The following is a 27498-nucleotide window of genomic DNA, read 5'->3' on the forward strand; positions in this document are numbered from 1 at the left end:
GGTAGAAACAACGGAACGAAGTTGTCGAAGACGAGTCATCGGTTCCATCGCTTTGTAAAAATCTCCTCTCTATCCTCTGCATGATGAAACATTGGAGACGACCGATCTTTTCTCTTTCCTTCGATCTCAAATATTAGACGTTATTCGATCAAATTAGACGTTATTTTTCGATAGCCTGCGTCATTGTTACACGTAAGTGTACAGGCAAATAATTTGTTATTACCTTCGGATAGGATATTTTAACTTCGCAAGGAGAAAAGGCAGATGGAAATTAAGGAATCGACGAGAAGCGGGGTTGATCAAAGTTTGGCTCTCGAGATACTTGTACGATAAATATCCGAAAAGCGCACTACGAGCACAGTTAGGCCTCTTTGGTCAGCATTCGCGAGAGGGGAAAAAGCGAAAATTCGAGGGACAAGGGAGAGGTGAAAAAAGCAAAGGGTTAGAGGCTCGGTTGAGTCACGAGCGCGCACGGTCAGTCGAAACGAAACGTAGACGTTCGCCACGCATCGTGCGTGCAGGTTGTACGCGGAGGGCTCACCAACGATACGTATCTATGTTCGACCGGCTGAGTCACGTGGGAAGCATGCGTGAAGTTATTCCTTGGCAGGTTCGGCGCTTTATACCCTTACTCGCCCGCCTTCTTCCTCCGTTTCTTTCCCTTTCTTCGTTTCCTCTCTTGCTGTTTCCAAGCGAACGAGTCAACGTGTCACGACTCGCCTCCTTGCCACCACGTCCATCGAATCGCTGCAAATTGATTCGAACGTGTCGGCCGTACGCGTAATCCGCGCTACGAACACCGCAATTGATCGATCCTAGCGGTTAGGCTCGCGACATTATGAACGGTCGCGCACTTGACTCGCCTTCGTTCGAAGGAAGCTGTACGAAACGACTGTGTTATCTGCATCCGCGATTTTAACGGGTTACTGTGCATACGGTTGCCGATCGTCGATATCTTCGTCGCTTATCGCCGGCAAAAATTCGATCGATTCTCATTACGTTTCTATTATTTCGTTGAAAGCAAAGAGAGTCGAGAATATCAGACGATACAAATGGTAAAAACAATTGGTTCGTGGCACATAGCAACGCGTCTTCGTTTGCCTATGTGGGCGGATCGCTTGGGGCTCGAAGCGATTTGTCATAGCGACCATGTTAAATTATAAGGTCTCGATCGGACAGTCAATTACCGGCATTATGTAAATATTTTAGTAGAAAGATGGCAAGATGGAGCCAAGCCGGACTTGGGCCGGCAATAATGGAACAGGAATATTCCAATTAAGCCTCGTAGGAAGAATGCAGTCTCGCATAAACATAAAATAGCAAACGTCCGATAATGTTCGCCTTGTACATCGTCCGTCATTACGGTTAATCGTGTAATAGAAAGGAAATCTGTCTCGTTATACGCCGTAGAGAAAATGGATAGAAAATGGAAGACGGATTTGAGGAGAATGGCATCGAAGCTTGGCTGTCTCTTAACAACTTCCATCGTATAATTATACGAAATAAAAGGTTACTGGTACAGGCAAATAAATCAATTTCATATCACCGCGATAGATAAATCAATTTGTATTTGAGATAAAGGTATTTCTTACGAGGCGAACGTTCAATTAGTCTCTGGTCGTGGAATTTCACGGAGGGTGGCGTCGAACCGTCTGGTTCCTCGAAATCCTCCCTCGTCGGTAGCAAAGGTAGGAGCGTCTTTGCCATTACCACGGTCTCCAGCTCTCGAGCACAATGCTGTGAAACGATTTGCACTTGAATGCCAGGTCTCATCCGTTTTCAGGCCGGATGCAGGTCCCGCCTTGCCCCGGATGCGATCCCTTTACCGCATCGACGCACTCGCGTCTCTCGTCCAACTATCTCGTTCCGTCAAATAGCCGTCGAATTTCCACTATTTATTTTCTTTCTTCGTTCGCTCGGCTCGAGGACATCCATTCTCCAGCTCGCAATTAAACGAAGCATTATAAATTCATGGAGATGGAGACACACGATCGGGTTTGTCGTTGGTCCTGTTTTTTCGGTTGGCAGGCAGTTCGCTTCCTCTTAACCGAAATACAAACGCCCACGCGTCTCGCCGACAAAACCAGATACGTTTCTCTCGATTTTTCACCACGGCTATAAATCATGGCCACGTCGGTGTCTCGAGTTAATAGCTGAGTGGAGAAACTCATTAAGCATCCCGCGAATGGTTTACTTCTACTTACGCTAATAACCTTGCCACTTTATTGTTTGCTCCCTCGAAGATTCCGTCTTTATTTATTATGTCTGTTTGCGTATCATTTATTTGGAACATTTAACTTTCGCCAACGCGATACGAAGATGTATTTTTATTCGCGCTCTGGGAAAACTTTTACAATTCTGTCGTTACGACGATGGCTAACAACTTCTCATCGTACATTTTTTCATCGCGAAACTTCTTTTTCGTCGCAAAGTCACACGCAGCAGCGATTCAATCGCGAAAGAGAAACGCGTGGTTTACGCTCACAAGTACGACGGATTATAATATTAGATGACGTGTAAAAGAAAAGTCGAGGAGTATCGGAAGGTAATTAAAGTCAAGCAACAGCAATAAATTGAAATAGCAATGCGGAGAACGCGGTAAAATATGGCGGATTCATCAGGAAAGAAGCCATAACGACTAACGGTTAATAGATGCAGCTTCCAAGAATAGAACATCCTTGAAGGGGATAAGATAACTGCAGCTCCGATATACTGCGATTTACTTTTCATCCTCGTTTCCCATCGATCGCTGCCGCCCAACGAGACCGTGTGAAAAAGCCACTTCTCACGTCGCGATTCCAACCATCGAAAAACGAAAAACACGAAAGGTAAAAAAGAGCGGTGGAGCGCAACAAGCATAACGAGTGTTATCGCGATGATATTTCCGCGCAGGTATGTATTTCGCCTGCGGTTAATTTTATTTCACGCTGCGTGATATCGCGAAGAAAAACAAAGAAACGATACGATTCCTAGAAAAAAGGAACCGTTCAGGAGTGTTGAAACAGACACGGAATTAGCGTAATCGCGACACTTGTTGTCATGCGCGGATTATTGTTATGGTATCGTGCCACGACAGTCGGGGTCGTTGATACGACTGTGTTATTCGTTCTTCTCGGTTCGAGCGGTTCAGACGTGTACACGTAAGTGAAATATAGAAATCGAATCAAACGATACGTAGTATTCCTGTTATTTTACAAAAAGTAGAGAAACAGCTCTGATATTTAAAAACGAATTTATTGGAAGGGAAGAAAAATACAGATTTTATATTCGAAGATCCCTAACGTAATAGATTTTTCTTTATTTACCAATAGAATGACGTAATACTGTCACAATAGTAAAATCAACCACCGTTGACGCGAATGCAACGTATCGTTTGCAAGATATAAAATTATCCATATATAATTTAATTCGTTCTGAATTCTTGAAAAGACGAGTAATCGAAATAAGCAAAATATTTATTTGCACTTGCAACGATTGTATTTGTGTTCGTGCGTTACGTGTTTAAGACGTTAAAGTTGTCGAAGATTGGAACGTTTTGGTGAAGCGAGCGATTCATAAATATAACAAATAAGCATAGAACTCGTTGCTTACATCGTTCGAGATGTAGATGTATTCCATTTAAGATGCTAATTGCGCGCAACGAATGACAGTAAATATCCGCGAATCGTCGTAGAATTTCGCCGCGATTAAGTCGCGTTTCGACGCGTGACCACCGAGGTCTGAATTTTTGCTGATTGTTTTGCGAACGGCCTCGAATCGGTGGTAATTGATAACCGGTTCTCCGGCGTAAGACGTATATACTTCTCTTATATCGAGCAGCGTGCTGACTCTTAACGAATTCAGCTGATCGAACGCGTACTTTTCGTCACGGAGACGCTCGAAATCCACGCGAATTCCTCGAAAAGGATCTGCTCCTCGAAAAACCTTCCTCGAGAAGTTAACTAAGCTTCTGACGAACACGTTCAAACGCCACCATCGAATACGGTAGACTTTGCTTATTTGGTCCCGCTTTAACCAACTAGATTTTTCATCGAATCTACAGGACAGCGATAAGTTTACAAACACCGTATCTTTAGTTCACTTTGGAATCTACCGTGATTTGACGTTATGCTCCTGCGATAAATCATTTGCGTCTTGAGAATTAAACGTTAATCGTGTAGCTATGTAACGAGATTAGAAAATTAACGAAACAATGTAAGAACTTAGCGAACGTATGTAAATTACGAGTTAGTTACGTCGTTCTTTAGACGTCCCATCATCGAGGACGACAATTCGTCAGACCTCAGGCAACCACTTTAACCATAGCCTTAGAAACTTAGAACGGATCCTCGAGACAGTTTGAACAAGAGCGCGTTACATATTTGTCATGCTCCGGTCCGGTAACGTACGTGCCTCGAATACGGCCGCATTCGTGTTTAGAAGAACGAAGAAAATCGTAAAGTACGCGCGATACAAAAGCGAGTAGCGGATCCTCGTTGAAGTATCGTCTCTAAGGTAATTGCGACACGCTTTAGTACTTGTCACAGTTTCACGTGGTCGCCGGCTTTCGCTGGCAACGACGAAGACCGGCGACTCAAGGGGGAAGGTAATAATCGTTAGTCTCTCTGCAAAGCGACGTTACGTCACACGGCCGAGTTTCTAGCATCCGTTTAACGCGGCCGATTGCTCCGACTATTCCGCGATCGATGCCCCTTCTTCGAGCGATTGCAAGTTTCACGTCGTCTGGATATGAAAACCAGTTAATTTCACCCGGTGTGCTTTTGGAGTTGTTCCTAGTAGAATAAATATAGGTAATATGGTATCGTATTACCTGTATTTACACATTACCTAGATTAAACAAGAAGTGACGAACATTTGTAATGATTTCTAATCTTACACTGAGATAATTGCTTTATTACTCGTATAGTCGATATCGAAAGCACGCTATCGAGAAACTATCACCTAGACCGATCCTTATCTTTTAATATCACCATTCTTTCCGTCGTCATCCTTTAAATTCAAAATTGTTGCAGCTCGTGCAAAAGTAAATCTCGAGCTACGTTTGAAAAATATATGCCTTGAATGCCATCCATTTTGTAACCTACTCATATTGGAGTACGAAAAAGATAACGAGTTCTAACATAGTTCGATATAAAAGAAACTCAGTCCGATGGGAAAATATCGGTTTCCGATACTCGAATGTCCTCGAACCTAGATTCGAGACGATAAAGGCTGGTCTAACAGCGGGACGCGAATCAAAGTGCACTCGTGGTTGGTTCGCGAATCGATCAGAGGTCTGGAAAGGATCGGATTTCGCTCGCTAGACTCGATTCGCTTGTCCATCGATCGCAGCATTGGCACGCTTTCGTTTTTCTTCCGTGGGTGAAGGAACACGCGTGCACTTTATTAGCCGCGAAATCGCGAATCAAAAACCTCTCGTGCGATACACGCAGCGAAAGAAAAAGTTATCAACGTGGAAGAGGAATCGGCGTGGTGGCTCGGTCGTGGAAGCGTCGCAAGGAAGCGTCGCAAGGAAGCGTTTCGATGCGAGGAGACACCCGAAGCACACGGTTCTCGGCGTTGTTTCTCGATTCGCGTTTCTCTTACGTACGGCTACCTGCGGTGGCTGCTATCGCGAATATATATCCGTCGCACGTAAAGAAGAAATAAATTCCCAGCAGGCTGTAAAGAAATCCGTACCGAAGGCGTGTGCACCATCGCCTTGGTAGCTCGCCAACGAGGTTAGTGGGATTTGAGATTTTCGATAGCTCCTTCCTACACGTATACGGCGTAACGTGTCGAGGATAACCGGCGTTCTCTTCTCGCGTGAACGCGTTCCTCCTGTGCACGAGAATGCTCGATCGTGTCTCCTCCTCGGCCCAGGTTCCAGCTCTTCGAATCCGAACCGAAGAACCAGAGAGCAACGACGCTCGATTCTCTCTTCTCCTCCCGGCTAATTTGCATAAGAGCGAGTTCGATGTACCAAACCTTAACCCTAGAATGGTTAACAGAGGAAAGTACCGAACGAGACAAGCAGGAGAACGTATAATTACCATTATTTTCTATGTTCGAACAATATAGACGTTTAAGTTGAACGTTTAAAAAATTACTGGTCCGATGTTACAGTATACGATACTGTCTATATTTTCAAAGCCACGATCGTACAACGTTTCTCTACCGTTTATTCTGTACTATAATCTGCTAGGCTTGTTAGAAACAGATATTTCAATTGATTTAGGATTTCAACATTAAACAGACAGAAATTGTATCAAGTGTCCAAATATGTACTTATGAACGGTAGCATATATCGTATTTTTCAGCAGAATTACCCACGGCTGAACTAACGACAAGTTTTTCGTGTTTGTTGCAGGTACGTATCGCTCGGACGTATTTACCGGAGATACCGGTAACAGGGATCCTCATTGTGACAAAGTATACCTACGATTAGTCGACACTGATAATTCGTTATCGTTACGCGTAAGGCGTCGCTCGGGAGATTGCTTCACGATTATCTTTCTACATACATAGCAACGAGCGAAAGGTTACAGGCGAGCTTTTCCCTTTTCCCTCCTTTCGTCTTGTCGTTCTTCGCTGCGATGAAATTTTCGTAGGTGTTAATTTATATTATTAGTCACCGATTTCTGACAACGGTATCTCGCAAGGTCGATGTGAACGTCTCTGACGCGTGTCTTTGCGTTTCGAAAACAATACGTAGAAATTATTTAATCTTTCTTGTTTATCGTTTGGCACGAAACAAGTCTTTTCGAACACCGTGAAAATTCAGGGTCAACAAACCTTATCGTCCTAAACGAAACTCGAACGGTACAAAACGAGGGCTAAGATCTTTTGGCAAGACGATACCTTTGGTCGCCCACGTTTCGCGTCGGTCATCGCACATTGTAAACTGTTGTCCACGACGCGTGGTACAAAAGTATTGTACTTGCTCCTGCCTGACTCACGCGACTTGATTTGGTTTTCATACAGCAGAGACACACGACACACCTTGATTTAACGCAACATCTTCCTCGGCTAATTATGATTCATCGACAGTAGCCATCGATAGCGACGACGTTTATGGAAATTCTCCCTCTAACTGTGACTAACATGGCCGATAACTGTTAGTCGATGGCATCGTGCGAGTGGACAACGAGCGCTATATAATAGACGTTTCGTTTTTGAAGCAGTAGCGATACGAAGGAAACGTTCTTTCAAGACGAGCTGGTAATAAGGCCAAAGTGTCGTTCTAGTTCTAATTAGTGCGTCTAAAAGCCAACTCGGAGAATCCCACTTTCTGTAAATATCCGAGCGTCGGATGTGACGAACATCCGCATACAGATAGAAACGTACAAATATCGTGGACCTATCGGCTAGAAAAGTAGGTATCACGAAAGGGAAAAGAGAAAGAAGGAAAAGAAGGAGAGATGGACCGGTCGATCCGACGATCGTTCATCTCGACCGCACGGCGACTTCCTGCTGTCGATCGTTGAAGTATGGCTGGTGCGGACCGACCAGTTTGGTACCCTTCAAAACTTCCCATCGACGATCGCAAATAAACCGAGTCTACTTTGATGCCTTGCGAAAATAAAGCTGACGTTCCCTCCCCTGTATCTCGATCGAGCATCGTTGCAACGAAGCGCAACTACTGTACATTCCGCGAGACTTGCATCTCGCTCGATAGATTCGCCGTTATATTGGGTTGGCAACGGACTTTGTCATTAGGTGGTACTGACAAAATCCGCAATCACTTAGTTACCATTCTAATAGATTTCGTGAAAATGTAAAGGAGGGGAAAAATAATAAGAAAGGAGAGGAAGCGCGAGGGACTGGGGAGGAAGAAAGGGAAGGTTGTATGGTGGGACGTTGAAAGAAATCACGAGAGATAGGGGATCGAGAAATCCGTTGGTATGGAGTATCGGTTTCTTCGGGGGTCCCGATTTAGCCACGGAACGCCGCAAAACGCCAATAAGAGGATACTTTGGTCGTTGTCAGGATTAATGCTCGTCACGAACGAACGAAGGGACGGGCGTCGACTTCTAAATTTCACGAGGAAAAAAAGTAACCGGAGGGAGACGCACGAGGCGTTTGGCGAACGTACGTGGACGAAAAGGAGGAAGCCTCGGGCAAAGAGGGGAGATGGACTCCCTTGACGTCCTTCGTCGGTCGCCACAGTTTGCTGACCCGGTTTGAAAAGAGCAAAAATCGATGTCGATGGGAGAAGGAAGGGACCCAGGGGCCGATCGAACCAAAATCGACCAACCGGTCGACGGCTGGGTACCGCGCATTAAAATCTCCCTGCGCTAATCTGATTCGATTATTAATCCTGTCGAGATCAGGCTTCTAAAAATAACACCGTAGGTCACGGCGTGTGCCACAGCGTCGATTTCTGCGTAAAAATTGTTAAGATGTTGTAAAACGATCGATCGAAGTAACATCGTTTCAGAGGATCTGTGAATCGATGATGTAATTTAAAGGATTGGAAAATTGAAAAAAAAGAGTAGGTTTTTGTTATGACCCATTTAATCGCGATATTAGAATTCTCCTAGTCTCTTTCGAAACAGCGTATAATTAACCTTCTCGTTGGAGATGATACGAACTAGTCGAGAGACAGGAATCGCGCGAAAACTCGCTGAGCCGTTGGTTAATGGCTACGAGAGCAACGAACGAGGAGAAAAAGAGGAAAACGGAGCCGGAGGAAACTGGAACGGGTCGTTTTGTAACCGTTCTCGGATGAGGTTAAATATCATTCCGTTCGTTCTTCGGCGGGCAGCGGATAAACACCGGTGAACGATTCGCGTGAAAGTTTCACCGTGCTCGTTGCCCGATAAAAATGTTGCTCGTCTGAACAAACTCTCCCAGAGAAGGTAGACGATCGTGGTATTTGGTCAACAGGCTTTTGACTGCTGTCGACCATATAATTGCGAGATCCTCGATGACCTTTCGACGCACTCTCGACATTGTCGAAAGGTTAAAAATTAAATTGTTGGATTATGCATGTACGTATATCGAGAGAGTCGAAGCAAATGGTCCACAGAAACGTTTTGTACGATATTCAACGATAGCAACGAAGGAAACACGTTGAATTACGATTGAATTATATTGTTTTCGTGGCATGACAAATTGTTACGACTTCGTTCGAGATATATATGTATATATGATCCTTCGTAGGACGGAGAATCATCTTGTGTCACAGTAATAATCATCCTGCAGGCAGAGAAAGAAAAATTTCTGCGGCGGTCGACCGCAGAAGGTTTCGAATGAAACGATTCGAAGCGGTTTGCGGGAATGCAGTCGATCCCGTAAAAATGATAAAAGTGTTCTAGCATGGAAGCAACAAGCAGAAAAATACATTTTTGCCAGCAAGATTCCAAAACCTGCTCCCGTGACATTACCGCAGCTGAATTCCTTTTCGTACCACTGTGAACGAGGCATGGAATTCAAACGACTGTTTAAGAGCTCGTCCTGCTGCTACTTTCTTCTCTCGCGACATTTGCGAAGAATCAGGAACTGCAACAGACCCGAGACCAAGGATTATAATTCGCAAAAAGAAAAAGAAGCGTTTGTCGTTCCCGTGTCAACTACGAACATCGGGTCGCTCAGAAACCATACCGATCAATCGCGTAAATTAAAACGCTTAGAAGCACGACGATAACGAACGATAGTTGCTAGGATTTGTCCTACTTTTACAATTTACAAGTATTTCTTTGTGATACATAAATTTATGAAAATGAGAATTTTTTCTTGAAACGTCGAATACGAATTCTGTATCTGGATAATCTGAAATTTATAATTCTACGAGAGCTGAAGTCGATCAGCAGATGGATTTTCAGAAGCTCCATTATTACTCCAAATTTTGACTCCAGGAAAAGTTTCTCCGTCACAGCGATTGGCGTCAAGGGATTAAAAAGATTAATGAAAGATTTAACCAGAACTTGGTCCATTCACAACGCAGACACGACTCGATTATAAGCCCGGACGATTGCGTTGGAAGTTTCGCTTCTTAGCGAAGTTTAGTCGATTAGCCGGCGACGGTTAAATGGCAGCGGCAGACTCGCGACACGATATTCCCCGTATTTTTCTCGGTCCATCCTGGACAGCCGCAAGCCGTATCAAGTGCGTGTATTGCGTAACGCGTGTACCCGCTGTGCGTCCAAGTCCACCAGCACAATGGCGTTAACGAGCGACAATCGACGGGAAGACTGCGAACGTGTCCGCTTGTCTCGCGCAATAATGCGTTTCTGTTACCCCGCGTTTGTACTCTCGCCGAACTAAATTCTCGCTTCTTCCACGATTGCTTCCTTCTAGCTCCATAAACATCAGAAAATCCACAAAAATATATTCATCGCGTTTGCTCCTATGATTTCCATATCGAATTGTTGCTAGATCCTACGGATTTTCCCTCTTTGATCTAACAATCGTAGTATTGGGTTGACAACTAAGTAATTAATTAAATAATACCACCTGATGACAAAATCCGCAATTACTTAGTCGTCAACCCAATATTAGTGAAAAATTTCTCATTCATTTTATATTACAGTCCATAGTATATGTTATTATATATAGTCTACATTATAATGTAGCATAGCATATAGTCGGTTCTTAATCTGTGGTCTATGGGCCCGCGGGGGACGGAAGTCGTCACACACGCAAGTAATTATTTTTTTATTCGAATAAAAGATATTTAATACTCGTATTCATCTATTTATAGCGGCTCGCTTCTATTGAAATTCGGAGGTTGTTGATGAGAGTTTCAAACGCATATATTCAACACGTTACGGATGGGAGTTGCGAGCTAAGTCTCGCTGGTCTGAGACAATAAAGAGTTATTTATAGGAAATCGGTGGTAAACAAAAGGTTAAGAACCTCTCCGTTATAGCGTATAGAGTTGGTAAGAGGCAGTTGGTTTCACGCGAACCGCTTAATTCTGGACGGAACGATCTCGATGCCATCCGATGGTTAAGTTTATCTCATTACAGGGCCCCGTGGTACGGAAACCAGAGCGACTCGTTGCCCCCGGTCGTCGTTAATTACACTCGACTCTGCTGGCAATTAAGGAAATTAGCAGATAGGTAGGCAGACCGACCGCGTCGTCTACGATCGCCGGCTTTGCATCGGTTCTCTCTCGAATGCAAATCCATTGTGCAACTACTGCAACGGGCCAGCGTTACATCGTTACCAATGCGGTGAAATTCGTTCCAGTTGCGTTCGCAGCTCGTTAGGCCGATTACACAACGTTGCGCAACCTTCTCCTCTCAGGGGCACTGGAACGTTTTTTTCTATCTGCACTTTCTGTGCTTTCTCATCACGAGCTTCTCGATCGTCAAATAAAAAATTAAGAGGTATTGCAACGTATTTTACTTTGCGATATTTCTGTTTACTCCTTGCGATTACTCTGCACCAAACCTTGTTACCGCATCAATCGTACGTCCACTTTGAGCCATTGTTTGCGTTCAGCTTCCTGTATCCTTCCGTTTTTTTTTAGTAGAACTTTACAAGCCACTTATCGTCTGCAACATCACACCGTTGGCGTTCGATGGAAATTAGTTTCGACCTGCGCAACAACCGACCATATCTGAGCTGAATGCTTCTCGCACCAAATAAATCTACCCTTTCTGTAGCTTTCCAACCTCTGAACCATCGAAAGGGCTACTTACATAGATGAAAGAGACGCAAGGTACGAAGGATGTCGACCGTTAGCGCAAGGTGCGTGGCCAAGCTCGTAACCGCGATAGCCGAGCAACGACGTTGCGTACAATGTCTCCAGTCGCGGATGTCGATGACCCTCGAACGTCGGTATCGGGACAAGGAGAGGATGGTAGAAGGAGAGGCAGAGGAGAGGGAGACGAAGGGGAAGGAGAAAACGGTAGAAGCGGTGGACGAAGATGGAAGAGTAAGGAAAATAAAAAGGCACAAGCTCCTCAAGGGAAGAGGTGGAAGAAGGTACTTCGTAGACCGGATGGTGGGTAGGAGCACGAGGTCGTCGGACTGACCGGTGTGTTTAGTAGTTAGGAAGCTAATGGATGCCTTAAAGGACGATGGATACACACAAGGTTGTGTTGCACGACGTAGACTCTGATCCCGGTGTTAGCACCGATTTCCTGGTCCGCCGCTCTACACCAGAGGGCAACGAGCACTTAACGCTTTGCTCGGCTCCCCTACCTCTCCTCTTGACCCTGGGTCATTGATCTTACACCAGGCTACGTATATAGTTTTAATGTGTCTATGCTCGGTAGCTTTAAGTAACACGCCGTTTCGAACTTTGCGGTTGATCCCTGGTCGTGGGAAGAAACAACAGACATCCAATTTAGGAGAGCACGACCACCGAAACGTTGTAATATCTGACTTACGATGTGGTCACTCGTCAGACACTCGACGCCAAGACGTCGTATTTTAGGTCATGCTGGACCTTCGACTCGGTGATTCCAGTCCGAAGGGAAAGTTTGTTTCTTTTCGCGTTTTTAAATGCGAAAACTACGGATGGAAAGTATGAAAAATAACGTTTCTTTCATCGTTCAGAAGTTACACGGATTTGTTCTGTGATCTGAAAAAGCACACAAAAAGCGACATACACATCGCACGAATTTCTGGAAGCAAGTGGTTCGTTGCTTAAGAGCGTATGGAACGTTCAAGCGAAAACCACAAAGCCACAAAGAGGTCGCAGCCTCAAGCTCTCGATGCTTTTCTCTGTCTCGATCATCGTGCAAAAGCTTCGAACAGCTCCTCGTCGCGTCTCGTACAAATCCAGCACTGGATGGAGATACCACTACGGTGAAAGTGTATACTTTCTATGGAGTTCGCGGCACTACCGCGTTCAGCCCCGGTTAGAACTTTATTCCACGTTGTGAACAAATTTGCGAGACTCGATACCGGGTAACTGGTTCATCCCTGAAACCGAGGATTCAAAGAAACGAGATGTAAAAGGGATTGGTTTGGCTATTGGTTCGCGCTTCTTCAACATGGGACGCGGTCGGACGATCGAACGAGGTCCTAAGTACGCTTTAAGTCCCGCACAGATACCAGGGACTCGCTGGAAAAATAATAACGTAGCTGGCGCTATTTAAGAGAAACAAACATAGTGAAAGTATTGTTGCGTTCTTAAATATTAAGGTTGATCACGAAACCGTGAGCAAACTATTCCTTGATATTCCCACGGATTCTGCAACGATCAAATGAGACGCGATCGTCTCTTGGACCGAGAAATGCGCAATAAATTTTAGTTTGCGTTTTCATCACCGTGCAGATAATAATACTTTGTACTTGTAAATAATAATAGACTCGTGAACGCCGTAGAAACGAATGATCATTCTCTCGTCTTTTGTATTAACACGTTTGCTTGCTACTGAAATGCCTCGGCATATGTATGCTGCGACGTCTTAATTATTTGAAAGTTAGCTGCTAGACTGTCGACGATAACTACTTATGCAATTTTGAGTTTCTGCATCTCTGCGTTCCAGGAAAGAGATTCGAGAGGTTAGAAATTTTGCAAATAACTTTCGTAAACTTCTACTAATTTCATATTTACATTAAATTCGACACTCGAAACGTATAAACTTTAGCTAACCACTGATTTTAGGATCGCGCTACTCGTATATCGTTTCCATCTACAGTACCGGCCGCGGAGATCGAAGAGCAGGAAATGTCCAGGAGTTTCTTTAACCAGAGAAGCACGACAGTGGAACGGTCCAGTTTCCTGCTTGGTATACTTTCGTGACGCCTCGAGTTACAACTTTGACGTTATCCGTGGTTCAAGGAGCTCGTAAATTCGAACCGTTGCTTGCCAATATCGCAGCTATATAAAGATACGCGGTAAACGTTTGCAATTACCGCTTCCAGGTGCAATTTCATTTGTTACAAATTGCTAATTAATTTTGTTCCTTGAGAGTCGTAGAACCTTGCATTGCCGGATAACGCGATCACGAACCTTCAGCTTCGCCAAATTATCCGGCTACGTCTTGCCTTCTAGCTTCATCCTCGTCTTCGCGGCAATTGCACGGTTCGAGATGTTCCGTTCTTTCGTTTTCTTCTCGGAACGTAGTCATAGGATTGCGAGCGCGTCGATTTAACGCGCTCCTCGCGACTAGACCTCCGCGTAGAGGGCTTCTTGCTATCTGGCTGTTGCAGCAAATCTCCCGTTTATCCTCTAACGACCTTAACGCCGCAAAAACCGTCGCACCCCGGGAACATTTGCCTTCCTTTCTCACAGAGGCTACCAATCTGCAGTAAAAATCACGGGAAATTGCGATAAATTTAACAACGCGACGTACATAATTGCACATCGATTTCTTGCACCGTTAATGTTATACAGAGAAGTCGTTTACAAAGTTTTTGACAGTATTTCCTGGGAAACGCATGCGATGCGTCAGAAACGGGTTAAGGGATTAACGATCGTTGCGCAATGAAACTCGAATACGTAGAAACGTTTAGGAAACACGAGAACGCGAAGTCGATATTTTATCGCCCCGCAGCCTCGAGGATTATCTCGGAAACGCGACTTTCACGCGGCGTTTCGTAGCGAGATTTGAAAATTTGTTAGCGAACGTTTATAGAAAATGTGAAATGCGCAAAGGTATACTGGATGCCCATAATATGGAAAAATGTATCGTACATAGTAAAACAGTTCGTAGTAAAATATTATACTTGTTATAATATGTGAGCGGCGAAGCTTATTGAGGTATCGTGTGTTTAATTATGTTCGGAATATGAATTTTCATAAACACATCCGCGGTTTAATCATTGCGGTTCAATTTATCAGTAATTTTATAATTGAAATACATCTGGTCGAAAACGCGTAATTATCCAGATACTTTTGAAAGATAGCGAATACATGTTACAAGATAAACATATAATTTTTTAATTTCCGGTGTAACAGTTCCGAACGTTGGCTCGTGAGACGCCCGTGCACGCATCAACTACCTCGAACCAGCTATTTTACATTTCCGCGGAGAAATCCGAAGCGCCAGGCCGGCAACGTCTAGATCCCGTGATTTCTCGTTGGAACCCGTTGATCAGGCTTGTTTTCTTCCACCGCTACCATAGAAGGTCCTCTCCTTTCATCGAACGCAGAAATTCCACTCCTCGAAACGTGAATTTAGTCTCTCGCGTGCTTATGGTAGTTCGTCGTCTTTCGTGAAAACGTTGTATGAAGTCGATAAAACCGCGGATCCACCCGAGAGCCAAGCTAAATTACGCTACGCTGAGTTTAAAAATATTTGCATTATTAGACCCAGTATAAGACCCAGTACGGTTTAGCTTAGCTTTTGATGGAAACGCTTCTGCATATATTATTGTGCGTGTATGCGAAGCAAGTATTTTTAAATTTAACATAAACGGCGTATTTTCGCTACCTCTGACTTAATGAATCGGTAAATTCGAGCTACGCCAATGGTGAATATGTACGTGGTCCAGCAAGTGTGTCGACGTCGGTCTTGTCGACGACAGTCACGCTCGCGCGATTCCGCGTTCGCTTAGACGAAAGTCGAGTTTCTGTCACGATACCTTTCAAGGTCAGGACTTAATGCGCCCACGTAATTAACCTCCAACGAGTTGCCAAGCGGCACTTTGTATTTTCACGGAGAAATCCGACCGCGGCTCCTCGTTAAAGACTTCGAACCAACCTCGTTTTCTTCGGCTGGCATGCGCTCCGATCGAACTGGGATTCAAGCTACTTAAAATTCATCACATTTCACGACTACAACGTTTACTTGGTCAAAGACGGTTTTATCGAAACTAGAAAACGTTAATCGATATACGCGTGTTTCTTAGTCAAGTTTTCTAGTTGATAGATGGTTTGGAATATCCGACCGAGGTAATAAATAACCGAACGCTTTTTACTTAAATTATCTCTTTCGATATTTAGCCAGAGTATATCGAAATTAAGTTTTGCAATCTGCCGATGAGCTCACAGATACGAAATATCGTTGCTTATATTACTTGCAATAATCTCTTATCGATTTAGGCGAAACCTTCTTATCTTGTAATTTTTCTCTCAAAATATATATATCTATATATACACACACACTATATTTCCCAATTGGTTTCAAATCTGAAATATTTCACGTGGCACATACGATACGTAGACACGAAGAAGTATTATTGGTAAATGTTGGAATCGTGAGTCAATGCATAAGAACACATCGTATCATGTACGACACGACCACCCCAATTAGATTCACGGAGATCCACGATCCAGACACATTAATCACAACTGCGGTTCTTCCTGGAGAACGAGTCCACGTTCGTTCGTTAAGTTAGAAACGAGCTTCTCTGTAACGGTCGTGAATAAAATTTCGGCCTCGATTTATCGCACCACCTGTTGGCTGCAGCTCGCAGCTGCCTCCTCGCTATTACGGGGAATTTGTTCACCGGCGTAACGAACGCGGCGCGGCCGTTCTCGCAGGTGCTACCTCGACGGGACGAAAAATACAATTTCGATTTCTTGCTCTCCGCTTGACGCCGTTCCCCGAGACTTGCCCGTCATCCTAACACGAGCAAATATCTTGGTTCGTGTAATTTGCCAGGTTTATTCGAGCGACTCCGGCGAGAAGAACGTGGCACGGTGTTGCGCAAAACTTGAAGACACGTTGCTCGATTCCACCGAGTTGAGATTAAGACGCGAGATTGTACAGGGTGTCCCACGTGTTCTCGTTCAGCGATGAACACGCTGACGAAGTTTGAACAGAGAAACACAGGGACATTTTGTAGAGTTGGCTGTTTCGTGGAAGAAATATCGCGCTAGTGTTGAGCAACAGTCTCGATGCATCGCATTTCCAAGACAAATTAGACTCGAAGGTAGATGCGATTTGTTGGAAGAAGGCGCGATCTTTACGAGAATCGTGCATACGCGAGCGGTAACAACGGAGCGTGGGAGTTCGACCTGGGCTCGACCAGGGAAATCGAGATCACGTGCATAGCAATGCAGCCACGGCGCGCACACTCGGTCTGCGTTCACTTCCTCGACTTCTGAACTTGTTTCCTAGCGTTTACGTGCATTACGTAAATCCACGTTAGGCTCTTTACCTTCGTTCGCCATCGCGTTTCACCCGGTGACCCGAACGAAAGCTTCGCTACGTTATGTTCCGACTGTGGCCCCTCTTTATCTCTTTCAGTCGTTTGATCCTGCATACATATATTCTGCGAACTTTACGAAAGTATTTGAACACCTACAAAGAGATGTCGAGAAACGCGAAATCTCGAATAAGTCGATTGTATCTGCGTTCGATGTTTTAGGTAGATGGTAAAACAGGCTCGAAAGTGCCAGGTCCTTTGTTTTCGAAAATTAACAAGTTTCCTTTATATTTTACTTTAGAAATTCTTTTGGTACCTAGTTTTCACAATCTACTTTAACACATTTCTTATTATTTTTACTTATTGTATTAGTACCACATATTTTTACATATTGTTGTATATTATATGTTGTCTAACAATATGTAGTGATATTATACGTATATATTACATTATTTTATTATTTTAGGTGGGAATTGTAATAAAAACATTAAAAACATAAAATGTTACCGCCTCAAAAACATAATTTCTCGATTAATTTCTCAAAAACAAAGGACTATGCGCACCAATCCTATTGGGCCTGTTTTATCATTAATCTTGAAAACTTTTACCGAGTTTATATCTTTGGGACATTTCATGAATACGTTACGCGATTGCAGATTTATATGCTTCGTAGTTTAGTCCGTACGATCGAAAGAACGAGATCGGAGGTTTATTTTGCTCGCTATATCGGTCGTATCACTGTTGTGGAAGGGTTAGTTGCTTTATTAGGAACGGGGAAATCTGCGAAGCGATTTCATTGTATCGAACTCGAGATATCCTGGAAACAATGCTCGCAATCTCTTGCCACCTAATGGCGCAACTGTAAATCCGATATTACGGCGACAGCGATTGCGACGCTGTAATTATGGCGATGTCCGATGCTGCTGCCGGGTCTAGCTGGAAAATTAGAACCCTCGGGTAAATGAAAGTTCAAATAACCTCCAATTATCGCAATCTTCTATTCTCTGGAAACGATTGCCTTTCCTTTCTAAAGCGCACAATCTTGTTACGCCTTCGTCGAAGCGATCGGTTCAAGCGTTCTCTTTTCGTTAGTCTTTCTAATCTTTCGTTTCCTTCGAAGCAATGAAAATCTACACGCTCGTGACTTTAGCGTAAAGTAGACGATATAATGTTCCAAAAGATCGAAGACGAACTGCATTAAATGCGTTCGTCTCTTTTCCCTTTGTTCGGACGTTAACGTCAGATAGATCTGGCAGTGTAACAGCCTGTAATTAGAACGTAGATAAGAGACCCGTTCGGTGGAGTCTGACCACGATCGTCGACAACTATTGGCATTTGCCAACCTACATACCTAGACAAGCCGTGGTTCTCACTCGTCGGAGAGCGAGCTGGTCGCTTGATCAACGAGAGAGAGGTACCAAGACACGAGTTAAACCGTCCGGCGACGTCGATCTCGCAACCAGTTTATCAAGTGAAAAGCATCCACGCCGATACTCGGAACAGCCGGGAAGATAACCCGGTCGAGCTACAAAAATCTTCAAACCGAGCGCACGCGAACAGTGTACAACTTTTGTGTACGAACTTTATCACCGAAGGTGTCGTGAGACTTTTTATCGGCGATGCGATTCCTCCGCGAGCTACAGCCGATCCAGAGTAATGCCACCGATAATTGCATCAATGATCTCACGCTGCCTCGGCACCGTAAAATTTTCCCTGCAAAGTCAACGCGCTCGTTAACAGTTTTATGGTCGTCGATGATAATTAAAGCAACGTTCAGCGTGCTTTTCGCTCGCAAGTATCCACGCGAGCTATTCGCAATGTGTACAGTAGGTGAATGAAACGTAGCGAAAGATGTTCGTAAAATTAGAATACTAAGGCGATTAATTGAACTAGTTACAGCTGAAGTATAATCGTTGAAAAAGTGTGTTGAACAATGTAAAAAAGCTGTGGCGATCAAGTATTTTTTAAAACTTCTGTGTATATTTTCAGACTCGTTCCAAACGTCGCAAGTATAATCGTGTTTCATATAACAAAACATATTTAGAAAAGATTTCTCTAGGCGTTGGAATACTTTTATTTGGAGTACCGTAAGAAATATATTTTAGACATTACTGCGAGGCAAGAAACGATTCTGCGTTGACATCGTTCTATGAACGAGGTTCTGTAGATCCTGCGGGTTCTTATGACGTCCAACAGCTTTGAAATTAATTGTTACGATCATTGAAAGTTGTAAAGTTTAACCACTGACCGATTTTACGACCTCCCTATATCGCTTCCATCTAGTATACCTGAAATACCTGATCGTTGACGACCCAAGCAGGGTGTCGTCTCGTTCCCTGATTTACTCTGTGGGATACCGACCTCGTAACAATGCTCTCTAACGACGTTTACACCGACGTCCGTCGCTCGATTCATTCGCTTCATGGGTAACGAGCAACTCTATGCAGAAAAATCATGACACGCGTCCAGGATATTTTCTGTTCTATCGATATCATGGAAAGAGATAGTGCGTCCGAAACGTGTAAACTCAAATACTGCAATTAGGCCATTCAAGGGATACAAATTGCCATAATAAAGCTTTGTTGCTATCGGGTCTCCTAATTTGGCAATTAGTCGAATACAGGTACAAATGAGGTAGCTGAAAAGTAGCTTTAAGCTATCGCTCATAAATATCCCCGGGCACTTCGGTTAAGCCGTAGTAATAGTACGCAATGTCTACAAAAGCCCATAGAAAAATATTACTAGGAAGGATAATAACTGTAACCAGGTTTTATTACATTTTCTATTAGGGTACCAGTCTGCAATTCTATAGTACCTGTTAGAAACATACCAATAATATATTTTACTGTCTATGTCAATATTTGTGCACCTTCCATATAGTATAATAGTTTAAGAGTCCCTTCATGATCCGGCTTTTAACTTAGGAATGAAAACATTTAAAGGCACAGAGTTTGTCAGGTAACGAAGTATTTCTACGAGATTTAATAGTTACGAAGTTTTACTGTAACGCACTAACGATACGAGTTTTGTTAATGCATATTAGATTTTTTACAAACAGAAGGAGAACGTTTTATTCCAAATTTATTTGTAATTTCCTGCGAGCAATTGATCGCAAATACTTTGAGGGAAATATTTAAGGGAAATTTCATATCATTCAGTCATCGATATGGTGACGAAACGTACACGGCGTTCCATCTAATTCCATTGTTGTATAGGCCTGGTTCGATCTCGAGGCCGTTCCCAAACGAGTCGTTCGTGGACCGGGAAAAACGTCTGGGCGTTACAAAAAGAAACGAGACTCGTGCGATTAACGGTGATGCTTTCACCGTTGTTCTTAGGACTAGAGGCCGAGAATCGAAAGAGACGGTCGACAAGAGCGTTGCCCGCGCAACTTCGCTTTCTACAGGTTGTTTAGATCATCGGATTACAAGCGCACCGTTTCGACGCGTTCATGATACACAGGGTATCGTCGGTCGTCTCGGTATCGTTCGAAAATGTAGCCGCACAATTTATAGATTATTTGTTGTTTACCGAGTGGAAAATTAGAACGCGAAGCCAGACGCAGAATTTCCATACATTATGTGCAATTAGAAAAGCGCGAGCATAACGGGTTTGTATCTGCTCGTTGATGAAAGAGCGAAAGTAAAGCGTTCACGCGTACAACTTCCTCGCGCAACGTTACTTCACTCGTGACGTCTTTGTCCGTCACGCTCAACAGAGATAGACACGCGTTTCTAATTAATTTTTTATGGATTGTGGGGTTTAGCTTCGAATAACGTGCCTGTATTTGAATATATAATGCATTGTACAAGATGTAACGCACGATAATTAGACCGTGGATATCTGTGCAAACGCATATTTTTATAGAATATTGGTAGTTAAGTGAAACTTGGAAAAGAAATTTATTTTCCGTCCAGCAGATTTTAGTCGCGTACTATTTATCCTACGTTTCGTATTTTTTTGCGTTTTCATATTTCATTGCGTATGTTTTTTAAGAACATTTGTAAAGATGTAACCTCGTACCAGATATATTACAACATTTTTTTTTAACGCTTTTCGTTCCTTTCGCAGAGGCAAATACGCGGCAGTGAGAAGATGTCGAGAGAGATCGAGCGGAAGGCAGTGGGCAGCGAAATTTCTAAGGAAGAGGAGACGGGCACAGGAATTGAGGGCGGAAGCCCTGCACGAAGTCGCGGTGCTGGATGCCGCGGCCAGCTGTTCTCGTCTGGTGTCCTTGCACGAAGTATTCGAAACGAACACGGAAATGGTCCTGGTTTTGGAATTGTAAGTCGCATTCTCCATTTTCGAGGCCGAATTCCACAATGTGTGTATATATGTACTGTTTTCAATTCAAAGGGCTCCTGGCGGTGAATTACAAATGATTCTGGACAGAGACGAAGTTCCGGAAGAACGACAAGTTGCCAGATTACTGAAGCAAATTTTAGGCGGAATAGCCTTCCTGCATTCCCTGAACGTCGCTCATCTTGACATTAAGGTGAGTGTCGAAAGTTATTCGATGCTTGCGAGAAAATTGTTACGCTATATAGAGTGTCCCAGATTTTTTCAGCCAAACTTTAAGAATTTTGTGAGAATGTCGTTTGAAACAGTATGAACGATATATAAAGTTAGTAGAGTATCAATATAGTCGACCGAGTCATCGCGATGAAATTAAATTCAAGCAAACTTCACGGGATAATATGTACTGTACGTAGATTCAGTTCTTTATCGCCGTCAGTGTTCCATCGACAGGAACGGCAAACACTTTGAAAGTATTAACACGTAGCGATTACATTGATTGCGAATCTACTCTCTTATCTTATAGCATAGCAACGGCAAGTAGACTACCGTTCCTTCGTATCTTCCATTTTTGTTCTAACTTCTTAACGAAGCTTTAAACGAAACGACCTACACTCCTGGTCATAAGTATTGGGATATCCGTTTAGTATCAATTGTTTTTATTCTCTATTATTATTTCATTAGAAATCTGTTATTTCGCTCGCACCATGCAGCCAGGTATTAAATAAAATTGTTTGTTAAAGTTTCCTCATAAATGCGGCGAGTAGCTTATAACATTTCTTATTTATATCCGTAGAATACGAATATAATTAACGCAAACTTGGAATACCATGTATAGTAAGCATGACAGAAGGAAATATTCCGGTCGAGAGTGTTTCTTATCTACCGAACATTAAAAACAACGAAGAATCCGATAAGAGTTGGTAGATTGTGGTTTCTGCAAATAAGTCTTATCTAGATTTTTCCTGTCGGGTTGAAAAACCTTCTCAGAGAATTGGCACGCGTACCTTTACGACCATGAAAGGACACGGATAAAAACTAGAACAGCGAGCGTACGATCTCCGAGTCGCGCCTAATCTCGAGGACCGAACTCGGTGATGAAAAGAAACTCGTTGGCAACGAAACGACGATGTTTCAGGACGGTGCTGGCAGTTTCTCAGCAACGCAACGTGCCCGGCCTCTCGGTCGGTGCGAACGACCTAAATCGTTATGTAAAAGTATCCGTATAACAGGGCGAGCTTTGCCAAATCTCGATTCGAGCGCGAAAACTGTTGCATCGTCGCGACGTCGAGACGATGTTACGCATCGTTAAAGAGGGCATCGATCCGTGGCTAGATCGTCGATCGATTTTACCGTCACTAACATCTTCTTGCACAATTGAACTAATATTGTTAGTAGACAGCGGATTTTTATCCATTTATTGGAACTTTGAAGATGCAAAAGTTCATACAATTTATGTATATAGTATACAAAAATATATAAGATAGTATAGTAGCGTGTTTATTACGATATTTAAAGGATAAGATATGCTTTTCGTTCAAGTTGCATTTCTTCAATTAGGTTCGTACAAATGGAAAAATAGAAATCCGTGGTTTAATTATTAGCGTGTTTTTTGTGCCGCGTATGATCGTTTTTGCCGAATGAGCATTCTAGCTAATTCTTATAGCGATAGAATCGATCTGTTTATGGGAAACGTAAGAATACTATCGGGAATTTAAATCTACGATGCGTACTACGAGGGTTGCATTAATTTGTCGTTTCCCCACATTCGCATTGTTGTCTCGGAAAGTAACTTTCTCGCGAATTCAAATATTTGCTAGAAAGCGGGGACGCTTTCGTTGGAATGCAGAAAGGAGAAGACGCGCGTTTCCTCGCTACTTTGTTATCGCAAAACGCGTATTTGTTTAAAAAAAAAAAAGAAGATCATAAAGCAGAACGGCGAGACACGTGCACGAACGGGAAGGAATCACCGCGATGGAATTCCGACGAAACTGGCTCCGATACGACGTTTCTGCCTACTCGAAATTATTTTTGTACCAGCCACGAGGGAGTCGCGTCTCGCCGCGAAACTTTGACTCGAAAATAACTCGACGCGCCTCTCCTCTTAGCCTTTTCACCCCGAGAATAATATCCAGAGGAAAGAACGAGATCTCTGTCCTCTTTAATTAAAATTTCTTTCCATTTTTTTTTCACGTTTCAAGATACGTTGAAATATTTAAAGTCTTGCTTCCATTTATGCAAAGTTGTATCGCTCGTTCTCTCTAACAGCGCTATAATTCAATATTCGCAGCATTATCTTTTTACCAGCCAACTGGTAAAATTTATCACATTTAGAGAAACGCGGCATCTGTTCGAACACTTTATCATTTCGAAGAAGCTAATAGCGAAAACGTGACGAACTTTTCAAATCCGTAGACTTTGTATTTTAACTGTTTAAACTTGTAAAGAGGACGAATCTCGTTTCTCGTACGAGCTCCGGAGTCCTCTCGAAACAGAGTTTCTATAATGTGGATTAAAATGGAGCCTCATATTTGCATAATTACCCTGGTTTTATCCGTCGATGAATCTTTCGATTTTGCCAATAAATCGCTTTAAATTACGCTAAACGTCAGAGGAGAGACGATGCATCCCGGAGATGATAGATAAGCGTGGTTTACGTGCGCGTCACGGAGCGCGGTACACGCGCGCGAGATCAGCGACATTTTTCTTATTTGGCGGTGGCGACGATTTGCAATTTGCGACGTGCACACGGTGACACCGCGATACGGGACCAGCTACGCGAGAGGACGTCGAAGAGACGCGTCGCGACGAAACACAGGCGTAGATATACGAGTGCGTGTTTATCGATTATCGACGTGATCGATATGGGCGAGCCAAGGCAAACGAGTCGTATTAATAATATTCCTTCGGCGACACACGTGGCGGCTCGCATATTTCAGCCTTCCTCCCCTTTTTTCTCTTTATTCTTCTCAACGCGGCTCGGATTATAATCGCGGTTACGCAACCCAATTACCCACCTTTCGTAAATTGATAGCAATTTGCGGAGATACAGGTTACCGGGTACGCGACTAAATTATGGACGAGCGAGAGGCTGGCCGCGACGCTGTTAAATTCTCTTCTGAGAGTTATCGATATCGCCTGACAAATTAAATTACCGAGTGAAAAACTGCGATCGAGATGGAAATAAAATAAGGCCGAGTTTCGTGCGTTAAATCGTTGACACAACACGTGACTCGACTCGAAACGTTCCTTTATCGGCTTTTCTGCTGCGAGACCGAGGATTACGCATCCGCCAGAATTATCGCGATGTTTTCCGAACGATAAGATAATTTCGCGCGTTCTAGCTACGTAAAATGGCTCGCTTTAACGGCGGAAAGAATCGATTCCGTTCTTGTTTGTACGTATTTTCCGATAACCGGGAATTACGGGCGATTCTATGTCTTCTGGCACTTAACTAGAATAACCAGCTTCTAATGTTTGTACCTATAAATATATTACACGTGTATATAAATAGTTATAATTAAAATGATACGTTCGTGGAACTGAATACCAGTATATACTAATATATAATTATATAATTATATTTCAATTCAAAGAAAACGGTAATATCACAGTAATATTGCATAAAATTCATATCTTACAGAGTGTCCAGTTTTAAGATTGCTATTTATGTGGTAAATTAATTTTTTTGCCAATGCATGGTCGCTGTGAACGTTTAGTAACGTTACCAACGTAATCATAATAATCGAGTCTCACGACAACGCCGATAAAATTTCAAGAAGTTCGATGTAACGCACGGCAAAGCGTTAAAGTACCTTCGTGTAGATAAATCATCGAGCTCGCGAGAGCAAACCGTTTAGCGTCGCCGTAAAACGTTGCTATCAAAATGTTTTGCCGCTCGAGCCGGCAACGCGTTTTTGAATCGTTGACCCGCGTTTCATTTTCAGTCGCGTCGTTCGAGATCGCGAGAGCGTGGCCGAATAGAAACGACCGCGCCCGTTTCGAAAGGAAAAACGACGCACTCCAGTTTTGAAACTTTCCGTTTCGACGCGTTCGCTTTTCGAAAAGTCATCGCTCTCGCTTCGATCGCGCTTCGAACTCGGCGAACTCACGCGCGGAGGCCGTGCACCATCCACTCCGGTTCATCTTAAAATATCGCCGTGCCACGAATTCACGCGATATGCCTGACCCAAATATAGATCTCGCGTTTATGAATGGAAAAATGCAGGCGAATTCTTTGGCTCGATTCCAAGAGGCCTCGTTGGCCGGCGTCCACGAGGTTTCAGGCGCCGGGACGTCGAAGCCAGTTTCACGCTGCTGGAAAATCACGCTCACGCTCGATAGGTTTCTCGCGGTTGATAATTGGAACCAAGAGGGACGAAACGCCTCCGTCATCGCGTCAAGCCTTTCAGTCTTTCATTCGCGAGTCGTGTACGGGCTATCTGAATTTCTTGAAAATTGTTCTCTTCGTATTTAAGAGGCTAGAACGATAATGGTATGACGCTCGTCTTAATGATAACTCACGGATAGTCAATTAATAGAACGTTGTAATTGATGCAAAGTTTTGAAGCAATATTACAATTAACGCCGAATAGATTAATTACCGACAATGAACGTCTACTCGAAACAGATTAACAGAGACGTCACTTTGTATTCTCTATTTTAAAGTCTGTCATACGAGATGTACATATTAATCAATGGACACGAAATCCATATAAAGCCAAGTCCTTTTTAAGCTTTACGGTACTGTTATTGTAACACGTCCTCGTTTTCATCCAAGTATTTTTTTTTTTTTTTTTTTTTTTGTCGTTAAAAGATCTCTTACGTTTAAAGAAAGGAAGAAAGTAGCGTTATTAATACGCGCCGTTTGTCGCTAAAATTTCACGTTAAAGACGTTGCGGAACGTAAAAACTGCTTTTCTCGGTCGAAACGAGAGGCGAGATCGTAATTTAAAAAATCGCAGCTGGGTTAATCAAAAGTGAAAGGATCAATTTCGACTATCAACGCGTACAACTTTTCTACCCACGTCAATCCTATCGTTCGATCGTTCGCGTTCCCGTTCGCGGAATGTCATAGCTCTTTCGAACTCGTGGAAACGAGCGGTTGAACGATCTCGACAGGCATGCAATAATAAACGCGATATCTAAACTGGCGCCATAGACCGTCTACTTCTCTATTTGCCTTCGATCTCCGATAATCGCGTTGTTTGAAATTGGTACGTTCTCGCGACAGCCCGAACGCTGTATATTCCCTATCGAACGTTCGTTATTCTAGGCTTTCTCGCGAATCGATTTTTCGACGGATTTTCTACGGAAGAGAGGCGATCGACCTCCGAAGAGAAAGGGAGAGATTCATCAATGAACTCTCGGGGCCTAGCCTTGATAGTCGGAGGAGCGAGCTTGTACCGAGAATTCCATTTCTGCCATGGTCAGTGGCTCGCGTTCCCTCGATCGATGCGCGCCAAGCGTCGAAGCGGTTCGTTCATTAGGCAGAACGCCGCGTTCGATGAAATCGATTCATCGGCCTCTTAATGGGATAACCGAGCTCCGCCCCGTAGACGGCGCGTTCCGAGCGAACGCGATACGAGTTAAGGAAAAAAGACCAGCGATATTTCATACGTCGAAGGAAAAGCGACTGACCGATCACTCTTTTCTCCCTTTTCTACACGCTTCTATCGTGCAACCAAGATTCTTCCGACCATATAGAGCAACGATAAAATTTGTGCTTCGACCGGCATGTTCGTAGCGTACAAGTATATAATTACGTTCACGTGGAATCGATTTTGCAAAATGACTCAGATTCTAGACGAGTATTGTTGGGATCATTGGTAACCCGATTCAGATACGCTCAACGTGTATCGAGAGATCGTTCCACTGCATAGTATAGTCTGGCAAGCGATATTTACTCGCCAAAATTGAAGATACTTTTATATAAAATTAAATTTAAATTCTTTTAAATGTGAATGTTAGTTTCTACGATGTAGTTTGGCTATTTCTTGGAAATTATTCAAAGACATAAAAACTTTCATCGACGCTGTCCAGCCCGTGATGTTACAGTATATTTGCTTGCAAAGGTATATTTGAATATTAGTATGCGGCAGAAATATTCATCTTCGTAAACGTTACGATAAGCGAAATACGAGCTCATGGTATATCGAGGTTTATTGAACCTAAGCGTTTAAAAACTATCTATATTCTAATAATATCTATCAAAATATAACAC

General features: G+C 43.3%; 1 protein-coding gene across 2 annotated transcripts in view; it reads left to right on the forward strand.

The window, feature by feature from the left end:
• LOC126922702 (serine/threonine-protein kinase 17B) overlaps nt 1–27498 on the forward strand; it is a 64054-nt gene that overhangs the window by 23641 nt on the left and 12915 nt on the right. Inside the window, exons 1-3 of one of the 2 annotated variants that reach the window (XM_050735525.1) lie at nt 6561–6586; nt 21052–21264; nt 21337–21475. In XM_050735525.1, coding sequence (XP_050591482.1) covers nt 6576–6586; nt 21052–21264; nt 21337–21475 — 363 coding nt within the window. In that variant the 5' untranslated portion in view covers nt 6561–6575. Of the gene's footprint in view, nt 1–6560; nt 6587–21051; nt 21265–21336; nt 21476–27498 lie in introns of those variants that run through there. The other variant, XM_050735524.1, reaches the window with a different exon arrangement.

This window comes from Bombus affinis, chromosome 12, assembly GCF_024516045.1.
Source record: "Bombus affinis isolate iyBomAffi1 chromosome 12, iyBomAffi1.2, whole genome shotgun sequence".
Lineage (NCBI taxonomy): Eukaryota > Metazoa > Arthropoda > Insecta > Hymenoptera > Apidae > Bombus > Bombus affinis.